Consider the following 13,823-nt stretch of genomic DNA (forward strand, 5'->3'; position numbering starts at 1 on the left):
ACAAAAGGGATGGGGTTCAACCCATGGACCCCCTGGTTTGGTAACTAGTGTGTCTTTTCTTTTGACCATACCTTGCGCTTTTAAAAAGAAGCAGGTTTGATTTTTTAAATGGAAAAAAATATTCATTAAAATTTGAAATTAGAAAATCTTGACCTAATCTTAATTTTCACGCTTTGGTTCAGTATTTGATAAAATGCAAAACGTAAATTAGAGTACTGATTTTAATTTATCAATATGTGCATTCTCTCAAATTATAGACGGACAGACGAACGCACAAAGTAAAAACTAAAAGGCACCGACTATAATGATTGAGGTGCCGTGCAAATTGCAAAAAGGCTTGAGGTATCATGAATATGATAGAGATTTGCGAAAACATGTGTTCATATAAAAGAACGTTAATGTTTATGTTCCATGATTATACCGACTTCAATGAAAATTAGCATCGTCCCATATCGTATTCCAGTGGTTACGCTATTACCAAGGTCACGGGCATCAGATTTATAAACAAATCGATTAACAAGATCACAGAAATCAGGTCGCACCTTGACATTGAAAAAAAAATACATGTAGTATAGTAACTTAAAGATTCCGAACAACAAAAACCACGAACAGGAAAAATACAAATAAATAATTCCGACTATTTAATTGTTGGTCATATCCGAAAACACCAGTTTGTTTGTTCGATTTCCGATTTCTGATACATGCATGTATTTGTATTTATCGAAATTTCACACATGATACAAGTATCCGTATACGTACCTACTTTTAGCCACCCTTTCTTCTTAACGCGTTTCATTTTTAATTCACAAAAACCATTTCATTCCAATTATCACCTTATAAGTATGGTTACTTTTCCTTTATTTATGATTTTTTTATATTCTTATAACCCCTTCTAGCCGATCGGACTTTTGCGAATATCCCGGGAATATTGATCAAGGGAACCAATTTTCTATCGGAAATCAAAAGACTAATCCAGGGACAGAGACCAGACATAGAAGACAGACACACACAACAAAGAACATAGAATAACAAAAATAATAGATACAAAGTGACAACAGTAAATGAGCAACTCGGACTACACAAAAAAAAATGGACGCGGACTAGTGCATTGGTAGGATAAGCGTCCTCTGCTTTTCTAGAAACATCCGCCGAGTTGCTCACAAAAAGTCAAGTCCCGGGTAGACGAAATAGGAAAGAAAAACTATGACACGTTGAACATTTTTTTTTTGAAACTGAGATTACAGGATCTTGCCGAACGATGTTCCTTCTTTTGGATCAGATCAACTATAAAGTTAAACTCATAAGAGTGAAGGAATAGGTCAACAAGTAGAATTGTGACCTTGACTCTACCAAAAATACACCACTATCTAAAATTTTATTGAATTCGTTTACAATAGTTCATGCTCTAATGTTGAATTGAGCTTTGTACTTTTCCGAAGGTACGTTATGTGATAGTTTCATTTGGGTAGGTATCCAGTCTTTCCGAAGGTACATTATGTCATGGTTTCATTTGGGTAGATATCCAGTTTCTCTCCGAAGGTACGTTATGTGATGGTTTGATTTGGGTTGGTATCCAGTTTCTTTCCTAAGGTACGTTATGTCATGGTTTGATTTGGGTAGATATCCAGTTTCTTTCCGAAGGTACGTTATGTGATGGTTTGATTTGGGTAGGTATCCAGTTTCTTTCCGAAGGTATTTATGTGATGTTTCATTTGGGTAGGTATCCAGTTTCTTTCCGTAGGTACGTTATGTGATAGTTTCATTTGGGTAGGTATCCAGTTTCTTTCCGAAGGTACGTTATGTGATGGTTTGATTTGGGTAGGTATCCAGTTTCTCTCCGAAGGTACGTTATGTGATGGTTTCATTTGGGTAGGTATCCAGTTTCTTTCCTAAGGTACGTTATGTGATGGTTTCATTTGGGTAGGTATCCAGTTTCTTTCCGAAGGTACGTTATGTGATGGTTTCATTTGGGTAGGTATCCAGTTTCTTTCCTAAGGTACGTTATGTGATGGTTTCATTTGGATAGGTATCCAGTTTCTTTCCGAAGGTATTTATGTGATGGTTTGATTTGGGTAGATATCCAGTTTCTCTCCGAAGGTACGTTATGTGATGGTTTGATTTGGGTAGGTATCCAGTTTCTTTCCTAAGGTACGTTATGTCATGGTTTCATTTGGGTAGGTATCCAGTTTCTTTCCGAAGGTATGTATGTGATGGTTTGATTTGGGTAGGTATCCAGTTTCTTTCCGAAGGTACGTTATGTGATGGTTTCATTTGGGTAGGTATCCAGTTTCTTTCCGAAGGTACGTTATGTCATGGTTTGATTTGGGTAGATATCCAGTTTCTCTCCGAAGGTACGTTAAGTGATGGTTTGATTTGGGTAGGTATCCAGTTTCTTTCCTAAGGTACGTTATGTCATGGTTTGATTTGGGTAGGTATCCAGTTTCTTTCCTAAGGTACGTTATGTCATGGTTTCATTTGGGTAGGTATCCAGTTTCTTTCCGAAGGTACGTTATGTGATGGTTTCATTTGGGTAGGTATCCAGTTTCTTCCCAAAGGTGTTTATGTGATGGTTTCATTTGGGTAGGTATCCAGTTTCTTTCCGAAGGTGCTTATGTCATGTTTTGATTTGGGTAGGTATCCAGTTTCTTCCCGAAGGTACTTATGTGATGGTTTCATTTGGGTAGGTATCCAGTTTCTTTCCGAAGGTACGTTATGTGATGGTTTGATTTGGGTAGGTATCCAGTTTCTCTCCGAAGGTACGTTATGTCATGGTTTCATTTGGGTAGGTATCAGTTTCTTTCCTAAGGTACGTTATGTCATGGTTTCATTTGGGTAGGTATCCAGTTTCTTTCCGAAGGTACGTTATGTGATGGTTTCATTTGGGTAGGTATCCAGTTTCTTCCCAAAGGTGTTTATGTGATGGTTTCATTTGGGTAGGTATCCAGTTTCTTTCCGAAGGTGCTTATGTCATGTTTTGATTTGGGTAGGTACCCAGTTTCTTCCCGAAGGTACTTATGTGATGGTTTGATTTGGGTAGGTATCCAGTTTCTTTCCGAAGGTACGTTATGTGGTGGTTTCATTTGGGTAGGTATCCAATTTCTTTCCGAAGGTACGTTATGTGATGGTTTGATTTGGGTAGGTATCCAGTTTCTTTCCGAAGGTACGTTATGTGATGGTTTCATTTGGATAGGTATCCAGTTTCTTTCCGAAGGTATGTATGTGATGGTTTGATTTGGGTAGGTATCCAGTTTCTTTCCGAAGGTACATTATGTGATGGTTTCATTTGGGTAGGTATCCAGTTTCTTTCCTAAGGTACGTTATGTCATGGTTTCATTTGGGTAGGTATCCAGTTTCTTTCCGAAGGTACGTTATGTCATGGTTTGATTTGGGTACGTATCTAGTTTCTTTCCGAAGGCATTTATGTGATGGTTTGATTTGGGTAGGTATTCAGATTCTCTCCGAAGGTACGTTGTGTTATGGTTTGATTTGGGTAGGTATCCAGTTTCTTTCCTAAGGTACGTTATGTCATGGTTTCATTTGGGTAGGTATCCAGTTTCTTTCCGAAGGTACGTTATGTGATGGTTTCATTTGGGTAGGTATCCAGTTTCTTTCGGTTTGCTGTAGATATGTAATGTTCCTTGTGTGTTTAATAATTAGATATATACACTGTTTCCATGTTTCCATCCAGAGGAGCTTGTTTAGGGTTTAACTACGGCTTTGTGAAGGCAGTCGTCAAACTAACAAGTTTTTAATTAAGTAGATGTTCTGTAAATTTACGAATGGTCGCTCAGTGGCGGATCAAGGGGAGAGGGGTGTGTTATGGTGCACGGCACTCACCTCCATTATTTGGAAAATATGGTTTATTTCAAGCATATTCTTGGGTAAAAATTGCAGCCCACCCGAACAAGTTGGTTCCTGTATTAACACAGAATAGGTGTACTAAATCTAGACCAGATTATTATTAAATAAAGGTTGCATTTTCAATCAACAAACTTCGTTAGAACCTATGCCAATACTGAGACCAAGTTATGAGAAAGAATACATGTACCCCATTTTACGCTGGGGACTACAATGTCAATACACTGAAGCAGTTTCTTTTTTTGGAAATAGCCAATACCTATAATGACATTACGATATTCCGAAACGAAAATGTTCCTTTTTCATTTATACTTCTTGCTTGGACCAGTTGCGGATCCCAAAATTCCGAAGGCGTGGGACGGGGGGGGGGGCTGACTGACTTATAACGGGGTGGCACTACAGTGATTTTCAATATTTACTATTTATCTAATCAACCTAACTTTTTCGAGCATCAGAGGTCAGCAGTCCCTAAACCCAATTGGATCCACCATTGTGGACATTAATCGTGTTTACAAAGATCAAACAATTATTACATTAAATGAAGTCTTGGATTCTACAAAAATTGCGTCAGAGTAGGTTGAGTGGATTATGGGGAAGAATTCTCTTGGTTTGACAAGAAAAGGGTGTACAAAGCTTTACAGCTAATAATATAGTTAACTTCAGTAGAGATATTTGGTTGAATGACCATTACTTGACGAACTGCTGAAGGTGGTAAACTGGATAATTGACAACATTTAAGTAGTAGTCACAATGAGAATCATTCAAAATGTGATTAGTGGTTGGAAAGCCTGCATATTTTGATTTTTGATATTTTGTTTAAAATGTTATATTCAACAGAAGTTAAAATGTGGTTTTCCATATAAACCATGCTCTTGGGAGATAAAATTTATATAGAATGTACTGTAGAATTCAAAATTAAGGGGAATAACTGACACTAAAATACAATAAAAACTGTTGGATTTCAATGTAGATAATCTCCTAAGAGCAAACAGAGAGGAATGAAAAATTATATATTTCATCATGTACACCTAAAAAGAACTTAATAACAAAAATAAAAATGTGCAGCCTTTTTTGGGGGGTGTATCACATTTTATAGAATTTGCATGATTCTTACAAAGACTGATATTAAACTCTCAATTATTCCATACGTATTTGAATATATTCGATAGAAAGCTTATTATAATTAGTCTTCTTCTCAATGGTCCATCAAATACCTATGAAAGACCATAAGGTAATGGACATTCAAGCAAGGGAAAACCAACGCCATTCCCTTAGTTAACAATTTTACTCGCTAAAACAAGGCCGAATCCAAACACTTTGAAATGGAGGGGTTCCCATCTGAGGTTCCTCAGAAAAAAGGGAATTGCTAGAACATTATTGACTATTTTTGTCCAATTTATACAAGAAAATGACAATTTTTTTCAATAAAACAAGGGGGAAGGGTGCCAACCCCTTGCACCCACTCTGAATCAGCTACTGCTATATGATTCATTCTGCTATGTCCCTCGAGTTTCTACCTTAAAAATCAGATTTAACAAGAACATTTAAATGGCCGACTCATAGTAAGAACAAGAAGCATATAACCTCAATGACTTTAATAAGAGGAAACACAACACAACAACTGTTGTAATAACAACATATGAAGAAACAAAGTCAAGTCATTTCAACAAATTATACACTACAAGATTATATGCAGCCTTCCCAATATCAGACATGTTCGGAAGGAAACAGATAATACTGACTGTAAACAAAAATATTTTCGCATTCAGGACATCAATTAAATTTCAGGATATAATTTAATTTGATAGTTTACTTCTCATCTGGGCAAGATAGATTATTTTCCATGAACTAATTTGGTACCACGACGTCATTTAAATCAACCAGTCCAAAGTCCACAATTGAAATAAAGACTTTGATGAAGGGAAAAATAAAAAAAAATACTTTAATTGATTGGAAATAAAATAATAAGAATTGCTTATAATTTTGGACCAAGTTATGCTCGCATAGCGGTAACCAACTTCTCTACACTTGTTCACTTTTTGGGACGAACGAGACTTATTTGTCGATAAATAATAATAAATTGGTTTGCATTATTTTCAAATGAACACAAATCTAGACATTGGAACCACCAGAAGGAAAAGAATTGACAAGCATTAACAAAAACCTCTGCCTAAAAACTATATCAAAAAAATTTGATATTAAATGGAATAATTTTTCACAAAAAACAAAATTGAATACCTATATACATTACACAAAATTTGATTACAATGTATTCAATAAAACTGATGAAAATTTGATTACAATGTATTCAATAAAACTGATGAAAATTCATCAAATATTGTCTTGAAATTTCATTCATTTCATTTTTACAATTTTGCTGTATATAACTAAAAGATTCACCGTCAATTAAGTGCAAAATGGGCTGGTTTTTTTTATGTTTTATAAAGGAGTTGGTCCAGAAAGGGCAAAGATTGGCCTTAAAATCAAAGTCAACCTGAAGAAAATTTGATGAAGTTTATCTTTAATCTGTTTTATTGTTGTTTCCATTGGTTTATGGTAATCATTTGAACATATACAATCATATATGTCTTTCAAACTTGGCTGAAATTGGAAAAAATTGTTAACAAGGCTGGAAAATACCAGATTTGTGCAGTTTTTTACTTTTCTAACAATGGCTACATACATGTTCCTTCTCATGTTTCATATATTTTGTTTATAATTATCAGTTACAACTCATGTGGAAATATCGTGGAATGAACAAATGTGTGGCCACTTCCGTTCCACTCAAAAAACCATCTTAAAAATTGCAGAAATATTGAAAGTTTAAGGTTTTTGTAAAAATTATACGGTAATGCATACGGTTACACATATAATAATAATAATGGAATAACGTCATAAATCTCTTAAAAAAACAGCATGTATTCAGTGTTTGCTATACTAGTACGCTCTAGAAAGCTTTAATCAAATTATAAAAATGCACAGATTAGGAGGCTAAAAGAGGTCCTTAACGAACTTTCACCTTGGAAGTCAATTGCTTTATAATGCACAAAGAAGTATAGGTTGCATATAAACTTGACTTCCTCTTAGAATTTAAAGCACATATAGAATGTTCCTTACAATAACAGTTTAAGAATCAGAAATTAAAAGCAGGTAAATTCATTACCCTTTTAACCCTTGTCATGCTGAGCATTTCTGAAAAAAGTACAGATTTAAATACTTTGAAAACTTGTGCAAATTATATGCAAATTAGTCGCACAATTGTACTGATGCTGATTGTTATATATAAGTTAAATATGGGTGATCATGGGAGGGTCCATGGGCCAATGTGGTAAAGGCTAGAAACCACTAATTCCACTTCCCATAGGCTTCTATGCTAATTTCACAATATTCAATGGCTTCTCTGGACTCTACCTTAACTTTAACCTGCAGAGGACTATATATCAGCATGATTCTACATATGTCAGCTCACAATCCTCAGAATGGCATGTGGGGTTAGCAGACTTGCAGTGCAGTACTGGTCAATGGAAGTGAAGGGTCTATAAATAGCATGGGATATCCCAGTGTTTTCACAAGATAGGGGTATATTTAGAAATCATTATGGAGATTAGGCTTCACATCACAAGAAGCAAAATGCACCTATAAAATGTACAGGAATGTTTTTCCTTTCAGAAAGTGTTTAATTTTTTAAAATAAGATGAGGACTTTTTTCACAGCACTATGAGGAACAGGGGTAATTTCGGCGTAGGACAATTTTTGCGTACGTTCCAAATGCTCATTGGTTGAATTGGTGGTCTGTAACCTAAAATGGGTCTCTCACTTGTAAATTGTCATTTTTGTAAATTTCTGGCTACTTTTTGCTACATGTGGGGTTCAAGCGGAGCAAAACAGGAACCATAGCACATTCATTCCACAGCCTGTACCCTGTGAAGGCCACTGAAGCCAAATAAGGTTTGTTACTGTCACAAGTGGGGGTCAGGAGTTCACTGAAGGGTCACTCGTGTGAAAAAATGAGGACTTTTTTCCAATTTTTGGACTCAGTTAGGCCTAAAACCGGAAGTAGTCAATACAAGGGGTCGACATAGAAATGATTGTGACAGACATCATTCTTATTTAGATTCCAGGCAAAATAGAGCACTGTAGATTAATTCTGCTCTGGCAAGGGACAGAGAAATGAACCTTACTCCCTAAACAAGAGGCTACCAGGACCCTGAATCGCTCGCCTGGTTGAATTTTGCCTTCGAATGGCAATAAATTAAACAAGAAGTTGTCCAACAATTTTGACTCAAGAAAACTTTGATAAAACTCATCATAAGGATCATTTCAGCAAATGAAAGTCTAAATCTATGATAGTTTTCAAGACATTGGCTGAAAACTTTAAAAAAAAAAAACATCATTTTCCCCTGTCAAGGGCAATAACTCTTATAAGAAGGCATCTGACAAATTTTATGCCTGAAGACTTTTGTAGTCCTAAGAATAAGGACCGTTTCAGCTATTGAAAGAATTTGGCTAAACCTAACAGTTTTGTAGATATATGCAAAAAACTGTCTGATCCTTATATTCTATTTTTAGTAACAACGGCCATGTTTTTCAACGGATCAAAAAATTCCCACACCAGTTCTATGCAGGATAACTCAAGGAACATTCATACCAAGTTTGGTTCCAATTGGTCAAGTAGTTTCAGAGGAGAAGAGTTTTGAAAAATCCGGACCAAGCACGACAAGGGTTAAGAAGCATTAACAAAATACAGTAATTTTTGATAATTTAAACAAATGCCAGGTATGCCATCAGAACTACTCAGCCTTCCTTATTGCACATAAACTAGAGACTCAAGAGAGCCTGAATTGCTCACCTTGTTAACCATTTGCTTATTTGAAAAACTTGAGGAATGAGACAGGCTAAGTTAAAATCAACTAAATTGTCAAATGCAGGAAATGCTTTTCATAGCATTTTCATGACCTGAACCAGAATTTTGCTAAAGGCAACAATTTTTGAATTTTTTTCAAAAATCTGTCTTATGACCCCCATGTTCCATTTTTAGTATAAGCAGCCATATCTATTCACGGATTAAAAATCACAACAGTCATTTTGAGCACAATATACTAAAGAACTATTATGCTTATTTTCATTCAATGATCTTAAATGGCTTTAGAGAAGACGACTTTCAAAGTTGTACACCTGAAAAAAAAAACAACAAACAACAGGGATTGTAACTCCTACATTAGTCAATGAATGGTTTTGAAAATTTCAGCAAAGGTCCTTCTCATGATGCTTAACAATTTTACCTACTGCCAGAAATTTGGTAAAGGCAACGGTTTTTGAGTTATTTGCAAATAACTACAATCTGACCCCTATGTTCTATTTTAGTAACAGCGGCCATGTTCTTTCATGGATCAAAAATCCTAACAATCATTTTGTGCAGAACACCCTAAGGAACAATCATGCCAAGTTTAAAACCTGTCAGTCCAGTAGTTTCAGAGAAGATTTTTTAAAATTTGTCCATGACAACGACAACAAAAGATGCCAAGTGATGGCATAAGCTCCAGGGGGAAGAAATTTTTACCAAATTATTACCAATCCTATTCTTAAATTATATTTTTTTTTTATGCACAGGTTCGAGTTCTACAATTATTTTTTTTTTAATCATAATTTAATTTATTTAAGAAATGACTATTATATTTTTTCAGTCTATAAAGAAATAACCTCAATCAGGTGGTGCACACTAAATAACCAGTGTGGCAGGTTATTCTCAAGTATGCATGTGCACCACAGGCATTGAGGTTATTTCAAAATATTAGAAATACTTTGTTCCGTAGATCATTATAGTTTCAATTAAAAATATAAAAAATTCTACTTTCAGCATTCCAGAGAGTGAAGCAGAGACCAATAGATATCCTGTAAAAATTCTTGAATAGAAAAAATAAATGATTATATTTTTCTTTTTTTCTATGCAAATATATATAGTAATTCTTCCTATGATAAGATGCAGTTCTAGGACTGAGCATTGCAACTATTGTAATCAGCCACCTACCATTGATCAGCAACAGATCAGTTATTGAACCATCAAAAAGATTTATTTAAAAAATGACCTAATCAATGATTACACTTCACAATTGTTTGGTTTCTCATTTGTTATAAAATATAAAAATATGTATGTTTTGAAAGAAATTTTAATATCATTTTAATATCAGTTTGTCATTAAATTTGCTTTTTGGGTAAAATATAGAATGTGAAAATGATAATGTTAATTTTTAGGTAAATTTAAAATTGCTTTATATTAAAACTGCTTTTAAGAGGGTGTCCGTGTAAAAAACCAGGCAGTTGGTGGCACATGACAAATTTTGTTTTCAAATTTTTTCATCCATTTCTTTCCCAACTGCATCATCTTGTCTCGAAGTTAAATGTTGGTGTTTGATTAACTGCAATGACTAAAGAGAAATAAATTACACAGAAAGCATTGAAATTCATTGAAAAGGGAAGATAACTCTTCATTTAGTACGAAATTTGGTTGCTTTGTTAGGGGACTTTAGAATCATTTTCTGAGCATAAAAAAATCTTTGACATACAAGTACGTACCTTTTAAATGATAAGAATATTACATTGGAACCAAAACAAGTCCCTCAACAACTAGCCAGATTACTGTATACGATACAACTAGCCAGAGAACTGTATATGATAAAACTAGCCAGTGGACTGTATAGGATTCAACCAGCCAGAAACAAGAAAAGTACACATCAATTCACTAGCCTTAATAAATTTTTATCCTTACTATAAAGATAAGATATCAAGAAATAATAACAAATTAAGTACTACATCATATAAAATATAAGTGATACAACAGCACACAGGAAATGGATTGGATATGTACTTAGAATGAACAACACCAGAATATGTAAAACAGCATTGATGTGGCATCCTGAAGGAAAATGAAAGGTTGGTCAGCCTAAAACAATATGCAGGTGGACTACTGTGCAAGAAAGATTACAACTGGGCTGGAATAAGTGGGCGTCAGCAAGAAAGGCAGCAAAGGATTGACACAAGCAAGGGCAGCAAAGCATAGACACAAGTAGAGGGCAGCAAAGGATAGACACAAGTAGAGGGCAGCAAAGGATAGACACAAGTAGAGACAGTGTATCTGTACCTTATATGACAATGGGCATGAAGAGAATAGGTGAGAGGAATAAATTTTTACTAGCTTTGGGCTAGTTGTTAAAGATGAGCACTGCAAAAATTCAGTGGAGAAAAAAATTACAGGTATGTTGCGCCACCCATATCATAGGATTTGCTTGTTTTTACATGGACAGCCTCTTAAATCATTCAACGATAACTATGGGTAATCATCAACTCATTCCTGATCAGTTATCAACTGGTAATTGGTTACAGATACATCAAATCTTTGCAAAGACTGTACATGAAAAATGAAATAAATGGCAGCAAAAACGTATTGCTTAGCTCTGGTTTGTAATTAATTCTTGTATTGTATACATTTATAATAACAGAAAATCCATAATAATCGGAAAAAAAAATCTTTCAAGTCCAACAATCTTTATCCTCCAAGTAAAAATGAACCAAGTCAGATAAGGATATAGGATGCTATGTTCACTATTGCCCAATCTAGCTTTGTTCGTCCTCAGAGTTATAATGGACCAGATTGGATGCTGTAACTGTCTTAAGGTTAGGGCAGGTGGCAGACACTAACTCACTTACGCCTGGTTTAACTCGTGTACCATCAATATTTAACAAAGACAGGTGTGGCAGTTTGATACATTTTATACCTGTGAAAAGAGAAATATAAACTTCATCATGATCAATATTTTAAAAATAGTTGTGATTTTACAAAGCCCACATAGAAGCAGAAATTGACTCTACAGTGGGTAAATTTTCAGCAAACTAGATTACTCAGGACTTAATTTAGACATCAATCACAAGGAGAAGTTTCAGTAAATTCTATTTGAAAAATAACAATATTGATATTTTATGTAATCCACTGTACATGTATTATAAAAACTTCTCCCTTTCAAAGACAAATGGGAAAAAAGAGCATAAACAAAAAGAAGTTACCAGATTTGACAATTAAATCGTCTTTGTTGTTCATCTATGCAAAACATTGAAACCAAAAATTAAGAGGGTAGACCTAGGGTAAGGGAAATAAATCAGTGAAATGTTTGTACCATGTTCTTTCACCAAAGCCTTTCAAGCTTTCACTTGAAACAGAATGAAATAAGTCCAAGTTACTTTGATGATTACATGAGTTTGATGTAAAATGCTGAATACAAACATTCCCATGATTTGGAAGAGTTGTATCCCTTACCCTAGGTCTACCTCCTTAAAACCTAGTAAAAATATGTCAAATCTTAATTGGTGAAAACACTTGATTTCATTACATTAACTTTTCTTTAAATGAGATACTGACCACATTCATCAACTATGAAACCTTGTACTGTCTAGACAGTTTTTGACAAAGTATTTAGTTTTTTTAAGCATCTGGCAAAAATTTGTAGATTGAAAAAAAAACCTATTAACCTTCAAATTTCATAAGAAGCTTCTGAAAGTGGCATACAAACGATACTTTGTGACTTCATTTTGACATAATTAACGATACAAAAACTCAGAAAGATATTTTTCTGGGTTAGGTTACTTTTTAACACAAAAATATGCCAAGAAGACTAATCAGTTGGAAAGCTAAAATTTTCACTAGTTAACAGGGCTGGTTACTAATGAATGTAACCCTTTCAAGCTATTTTTGCAGTTGATAATTATATGATTCACAGGTATTACACATTAAGGAGGCAGACCTAGGGTAAGGGACATAACTTATGAAATCAGTGATATGTTTGTATCATATTCAATTTCACCAAAGCCTCTCAAGATTTTGTTTGAAGCAGAATAAAATAAATCCAAGTTGATTAGATGCTTACTTAAGACTGATGTATAATGCTGAATACAAACGTTCCAATGATTTTTTTAGAATTGTGTCCCTTACCCTAGGTCTACCTCCTTAAATCCAGTTAAAACTTTTAACGTACCACTAGATGAGACCAAACTTCTACTTAAGTTCAGTTTTGTAAGGAAGTGCATATTGCTCAATGTCCCTCTTGTCAAAAACTTGCTGGTAACCCTGTCAATGTCAAGTAAAATAAGTTAACTAACTAAAAAAGAAGTGAGCAACCCCTGTAACCATAAGGTAAAAATGTAAACAAAGTCATCAAACATGGAGTTTCTGTCCTTTCATAATGAACTCCAATCCAACGATATGGCATACCTATATAAAGCTTCTGTCAAAACAACAAGTGTTGTGAGAAAACTTTAACGAAAAATGTGCTGATGAATAAACAGACAGACAGACACCATAAACACTTTTTACTTCCCACAAATCATGGGGTATTAAAATTTGTACACTGGGTAAACTGTATAATCTTTACGATCAGTTCAATGTACATAGTAAATTTACTTATATTTACTACATTTATATTTTTAAGATTAAACAGAAAATTACTAATGACTAAATTTTGCACCATAAAAAATCCTTTCTCTAGCAGTGAAGCATCTTTCATATTATCAAAATTTTCAATTAATATTTTCATTTGGCTGTATACATGAATATGAAAATAAGCTGCTATAAAGCTGATTTTTACTGCAATCTTCCGCTTTGTGCAGTCAAAATGCATGACCATATATTGACGAGTAATATACACTGGCTGTTACTATGTAAAAATTTTTCATTGGTAATTTCCAAAATGACACAATATTTTGAAGTCAAATTTGTCATTTTTGGCTTGAAAAACTTACAAATTCTTTATTGCAATATAAAAACAACAGAGCATTGAATTGAAGACATTTTTTTTTTAATTTAGGAAATTGTCTTGAACTGGCATTACGTAGCATTTTCCTACTATTCTAAATCTTAACATATACTGTAAGTATATTAATTTTTACTTGTAATGATTTCCCCAATTTTCATGGCAGTG

General features: G+C 34.3%; 1 protein-coding gene across 3 annotated transcripts in view; it reads right to left on the reverse strand.

Annotated features, from left to right (window-relative positions):
• Positions 1-9,788: 9,788 nt before the first annotated feature.
• The window catches only part of LOC148602389 (uncharacterized), a 29,426-nt gene continuing 25,391 nt past the window's right edge, over positions 9,789-13,823 (reverse strand). For all 3 annotated transcript variants that reach the window (XM_088551982.1, XM_088551983.1, XM_088551981.1), the window contains exons 23-24: positions 12,882-12,973; positions 9,789-11,630 (exon numbers count right to left, since the gene is read on the reverse strand). In XM_088551982.1, the coding sequence (XP_088408108.1) occupies positions 11,470-11,630; positions 12,882-12,973 (253 nt within the window). In that variant the 3' untranslated portion in view covers positions 9,789-11,469. The remainder of the gene's footprint in view (positions 11,631-12,881; positions 12,974-13,823) is intronic.

Source organism: Perna viridis, chromosome 11 (genome assembly GCF_037379345.1).
Source record: "Perna viridis isolate PV_CMFRI_1.1 ecotype Kerala chromosome 11, ASM3737934v1, whole genome shotgun sequence".
Classification (NCBI taxonomy): domain Eukaryota; kingdom Metazoa; phylum Mollusca; class Bivalvia; order Mytilida; family Mytilidae; genus Perna; species Perna viridis.